The sequence below is a fragment of the Nicotiana tabacum genome, chromosome 5, assembly GCF_000715075.1.
Source record: "Nicotiana tabacum cultivar K326 chromosome 5, ASM71507v2, whole genome shotgun sequence".
Lineage (NCBI taxonomy): Eukaryota > Viridiplantae > Streptophyta > Magnoliopsida > Solanales > Solanaceae > Nicotiana > Nicotiana tabacum.
The window spans coordinates 9,986,120-9,992,143 of record NC_134084.1 but is presented as its reverse complement, the minus strand read 5'-3'; the positions used below and the strand labels follow the sequence as shown (position 1 = coordinate 9,992,143).

At 36.9% G+C, this 6,024-nt stretch overlaps 1 protein-coding gene across 1 annotated transcript; it reads right to left on the bottom strand.

Annotated features, from left to right (window-relative positions):
• Window positions 1-2,100: 2,100 nt before the first annotated feature.
• Window positions 2,101-5,799, bottom strand: LOC107812492 (dolichyl-diphosphooligosaccharide--protein glycosyltransferase subunit DAD1-like). Its single transcript, XM_075253328.1, has 5 exons — window positions 5,641-5,799; window positions 5,392-5,439; window positions 2,765-2,852; window positions 2,641-2,684; window positions 2,101-2,429 (listed from the first exon to the last, which is right to left on the bottom strand). The coding sequence occupies exons 1-5, from the start codon at window positions 5,725-5,727 to the stop codon at window positions 2,346-2,348; spliced, it is 351 nt and encodes a 116-aa protein (XP_075109429.1). The 5' UTR covers window positions 5,728-5,799; the 3' UTR covers window positions 2,101-2,345.
• Between the last annotated feature and the right edge of the window lie 225 nt (window positions 5,800-6,024).

Genomic DNA, 6,024 nt, shown 5'->3' with positions numbered 1-6,024 from the left:
AAAAATTTATGTCTGAAGTTTGAACTTCAGAATTTTTTGCCTGAAGTGTAGCCTTATCAAACCAAAACTTCATATATTTTTGCCTGAAGTTTGGCCCGACTTGCAAAGACAATCACACAAACTTCAGTTTCATAGTGCAATGGCAAACTTCAGTTCAATAAAACTACAACACATTTCAGGAGCTGAAGTTTTTGTTTTGTAATTGTTGAACTTCAGCATTCTAGGAGCTGAAGTTTGTTTTGTAATTGCTGAACTTCAGCATTCTAGGAGCTGAAGTTTGTTTTGTAATTGCTGAACTTCAGCATTTTAGGAGCTAAAGTTTATTTTGCATTTGCTGAACTTCAGCATTCTAGAAACTGATTGAAGTCTGATCCGAAGGCCCAATACAATCCAGCCCCTTTCCTTTTACAAACATACGCAATATCGAAGGAGCTCTTCTTTTCTTTTTCTGATGGAACACTTTCCTTTCTTCATCTGAAACAATCAAAACCTATATTTGTCCTTTAGCTCAATCTTCAGCTCATTCAAGAACTCACTACCTTCAAATCTTGATAGGAAAATTAAGATCCATCTCGAAGTAAAAGGCAAGAAAATGAAAATATCTTGTTCCACTGTTATTCCTTTTTTTTTCTTTTGCTGTTCTTATTGTGGGATTGAAAGAGAAAGGAAGAAGAGGAAAAAAAGAGGGGAAGAAAGGAGCGCATAGGTCAGGAGGAAGAAGAGGAGGTGAAATTGTCAAAATTAGGGTATAAATTAAAAAAATTTAAAAATATGGGTATAGGTTAAATGGCGACCAAATAGGGCGCCCCCCGTGTAATTTTGACATTTAGGGTTCATGACCGTTTACTTGCTTTTTTACCTTGATTTTTAGTGGCCTCATTTGTTCTTCTTTTCTCCTTTTTGTATTGTTAGTTTCGGGGTTTTTGCATCTATACCCAGTTTTTGGGTCACAATTGAATCTATACCCACTTTACAAATAAGTTTGCACGCCTACCCATTTTGCGATCAACTTCAGACTTATCGCGTCAGAAGTTATAAAAAATTAGTCTGAAGGGAAAAAATTGCACTTCAGATGTACTTAAGGCCAAATAGGTCTGAAGTGCAACCAATGGTTTCATGCACTTAATGCCAATAAGTCTGAAGTGAAAAATTGCACTTCAGATGCACTTAAGACCAAAAGGTTTGAAGTGCAACAAGCGTTTTCCTACACTTAAGGCCAATAAGTCTGAAGTGAAAAATTGCACTTCAAATGCACTTAAGGCCAAATAGATCTGAAGTGTAACCAATGGTTTCATGCACTTAAGGCCAATAAGTCTGAAGCGAAAATTTGCACTTCAGATGCAATTACAGCCAAAAGGTCTGAGGTGCAACAATCGTTTTCATGCACTTAAGGCCAAATAGGCCTAAAGTGCAAATTGCCCAGAGAATTTTTTTTTCGAATTATAACAATCCAATATGATTTAATACCTAAATCTTCTCCAAATGAGCTTAAATTTGAAATATAACCTCCAAATATCATCAAGAACAAACTCCAATCATCAATTTGTCAAAACAATAATAAATCTAACAAACCCATTTTGCAATTAAGAAAAAGAAGAAGAAATCCTAAGCAATAGTAAAAAATAAAGTGCCATAACAGCTTACCGCTGTAAAATATTATAAACTACCTTAAACTATGTTCACAAATACCATATAAAATCATTATCACCCGAAGAAGAAGAAAGAGGAGAAAAAAGGTCTAAAGTTGTTTAAAAAGTGGGTATATGTTAAATGGGGGCGACCAAATATCCCATGCAATTTTCTGGTTAGTTTCGGTGCAATTCGGTACTGCTTGTTTAGCAATATTTGGACGAATTTGATATTTTAGAGAAATGTATATTTTTAGCGGTTGACTAGACAATGGTTAGCTAATTCAGTTTAGTTAGTATTTAGTCCCCTATCACTCTAAATTTGACTATTTACGGTATTTGGAAAAAAACCCAGAAAGATAATTTACCAGCTCTACAAGAGAGATTACAAGGCAGAGTCAGAAATAACTATTATAGAAACAATAATGCAAGAAAACTATAGGCTTGAACAGCTAAATTATTAAAAATGATGAGCGCAAACAAAAATCCAAGGGAGGACAGGTACGTATATTTCATGAGGTAAAGTTCATACTTCTAAAACTGCAAAGACCAGATATCCAAAGTAACACTGTCTAATTGACAAATTATCAGGTTCATAAATGAAGATGGAAAAGGGGAAACAGAACTCTCATATTGCTAAAGTGCTTGCCTTAACAGCATCCTTACAGACAAGAATATTTGGATAAGCAGCATTCACTCGAGATTAAGAACGTCAATCTATCCAAGGAAATTCATGATCACCAAATGGAGCACCAAATTGCAGAGAACAAAATCTGCATAAGCACGTTCTGGTGGCAAATCCTGCAGTAGTGGCAATAAATAAGGAAATAGCAATAGGTAATAGTTCTCTGCTTCTATGAGGAAATGAGCAAGTTATTAGAGGATTAGGATGAGAACGCCATGCAGTCGTTGCTCATGTAAAACTTCAGTTTCTCCTTGCATTTCAGTGAAAGTAAGATGGAACAATGAGCTGGAAACTATGAGAGAAGATCTTTCCCAAGAAAAAGCTTACCTTGAATTCCTTGTTTTCTTTGTTTACTTGGATTCGGAGACAAACTGCGACCAAAGATAGATAAAATCGGTTAAACTCAACATTTTCCCACGAAGAAGTGTATGACAGAGAACAATAAGCTCACCAGCAAGGACTGCAGTGCCTACACAAGAGAGTACCCCAGAGAGAAAAGAGTTGAATGGGAAGGACCCAACAATAGCCATGTACCCAACCTGATAAAGTGAAAAAGGGTCAACAATCCCCATTAGGGATAAACCAAGCAAGTTGATGTCTCAATTTCAGATACAGAATAAATTCCGCACTCTTTAGGCATGAGCAGTAAAATAGCTGAAAGGCTCTCCATGCAGGCATGAAACAGCAGCGAAGCTCTATACACAGGGAAACTTCAAATAGATCTTACGTTGCTTACGAGCTATAGTCGAATCTGGGATAGCATGAATTTCTAGCTTTCTTCTTTTTATACAATGTTATGAGCAGCTCTGGTCTCAAGGACTCATTCTGACTAAAATAAGAGGCTTTACTAACTTCCAAAGGAAAACCGGCAAGCATTTTGCATAATCACATAGAACTTCGAACATGTCGCATAACCTCAATAAATGATGTGTAATATATATCTCACCTCCATTCCGAACACCTAACGCCAGGTATCAAGAGTGTTACTCCTTTCATTGCTGGTTTCACATTCTATCATTTGCAGGTCATTTTGACTAGTTAAGCGATCAAAAGATGTTTTGGACGGGTAAAAGAAGAACAACACACCGAGTACTATGGCATGTTTTGGACGGGTAAAAGAAGAACAACACACCGAGTACTATGGCAGAGTCCAAGCAAATGCTTCTGTTACACTGTCATCAAGAACCAATTTCAATAAGGGCAACCCATAATAGCTTAAAGAGCTAGCCTAAGAGAATGAGGTTTTGAGTGACCTGTAGAAGCATGAGATATATGATCTATGCAGTGAAAGATGTTCTCAAGGAATGAGTGGTGGAGGTGGTGCACCTGACCTAATATTAACCTGTTTGGTATCGGTGGAAGTAGAAGCGGAAGAAGATAAAAAGTGAAATAGGATGATATTCACCCTTTCGAGGTTCCCCGCAGAAGCTCTCACTTTCTCGCAATGCCTTGTGCCCATATGCCAAAGGCAGAAGATTCATATAAAGGTGCTTTAGTGAGTTTTTCTGGCTATTTCAATTGAATCATTCTACCAGAGACATCGCTCCATCCCTGATCCACCAGATGTAGCACCCTTGTAATGAGTTAAGGGCTTGTAATGAAGATAAGGGTATGGATGAGACCATTAACTCGAAAAATAGGTGCTTGCGGTGTAAGGTTGAGAAGGTTGTGCAAGAGTAGAAGGTGTTGGAGGTTGTTGTGCAGAAGGGTATGTCAAATAGACAAAAGATAACATTCAAAGTCTGGTAAAGCGCCTAAAACAATCACTGGAGATGTCATTTTTTCTCTACAACAGAAGGAAGATATCAACTCTCAAGTGTAAGCCCATGGGAGATGATCTCTTTGACATCACAGTTTGAGCTTGACCGATGCCCAAGTGCTTTTACAGTTCATATTAATTACCCCAGGCAATAGATGACTGCTCATCAAGTCCCAACCAGGAGAAGTTATCAAGTCTGATCAATGTAAGGTCATAAATTGTGAAGGAATACCAAGGCATCAAAGGCCTTTCATGAGGAGAAACTGTAAATTCACTTAAGCATAGATTTCTAGGGACATATTAACACTAGAGCAGTGCAATAACCTGAACAGTGCTGCTTCCAAGATCCAGTACAGGAATTTCAAGAAATAGGATAAGTGCAAGGAGACTTCTTTTTGTGATGTGAGCACAGAAAAGGAGATGCTTCTGAAGCAACAACAGACACCAGAGGAGTTATAAATGATGATATGCATGGTGGTGCGCTTTCCCTCATCAAAGAAGTAATAGTGTAGACTCTTCCCTTGGTTCGACAAAAGCTTTTCTAAGACAATGACATTAGAAAGAATGTTTCTTTCTACAGTAAAGACCGATTACTAACTAATGATTTGGCCATGTTATTTATGCAAACTTGTACTTTAAGCAAAAATTGATGTTTACAGTTGTGAGAATGCTCAAAATCTTTTGCAGAAAGTTTTCTGCTTACAATACAATTTAAACATTAACTCCAGAGTTAGACCAACCACAAGCAATCTCGAACTCCACAATCAAAGGTTCCATCCAACTGTTATGGCTTGTGGGTTCTATTGTACCGTCAGCACAATTTGAGGGTATGAGCTCTTCATTGGTATTTAAATGCTACATATAACACATTAGCAATATCTGAGATGACCAAGAGATCAAATGCCGATTAAACCTAAATCTACTTTCGTTTTTTGTTTTTCTTTTTTCAGTCTAGGGCCAAGCCTTAGGACAAAACAGCAGCCTTCAGACCTCTGGGATAATGAGCCCGCTCCTCTACCATAAACATAAATCTGCTTACGCTGCATAATGCCCGCCATGAACTCACTAAGCCCCAGCATCGAAATCCAAAACAAATGGTTCAATTAAGAATTGGATTTTGCTCAAAGCTTCAAACTAACCACATTTTAAAACAAAGAACCAAATAATTCCAATATTAGCCCCGTATCGTCTAAGTTTATCAATACAAATAACATAGCAACAATATAAACCAATACCTAGATCTATACAATAACATCGATAAATCTAACCGCAAGTACATATAAGATCCGAATATTCAAAACAAAATATATATATATTACCTGAATTACAGCGGTGAATATCGCAAACAGTACATATATATCAATGATCTGTTTCAAAACAAAAACAAAAAAATCAATTAAGGATTCAGTAGTATAATTATAATAATCTTTGATATAAAAGAATTATATAGCTGATCCCGACTAATTTGGCAACATTAGTGTTGAGATATATTGATTGATTGATATATAGATCTAAAATTGCTCTTATGAATATAAAATGACGAGGGGGGAGAGAGAGAGAGAGGTAACCTTGAGATTAGTGGGAGTTGAAGCGTAAGCAGAACGGAGAGAGTGGAGAAGTGCTTGAGCGTCTTTGGTCGCTGAAGATTTCGCCATTTTTCTCTCACTTGCGAGTTGCGACCTCTAACTGATGTGAGATGAAAGTCTTAAACCCCTAAACTAAGTATGGAACGGGTTAAAATGAAATATTGAGTCAAAATACCTTAAACTTGACACGAATTATTAGTTACAGCTTTAAACTATTCGTGACATTAATTACCCCTCAACTTGATCTTTTTAGAGTCCCTAGACACTGATGTGGCAAAGAGTGTGGGTACACTCGTCTGCAACGTGAATTTTTCTACATATGTGCCATTTTTTATAAAAAATAAAATATACTTTTACCCTTTTAAG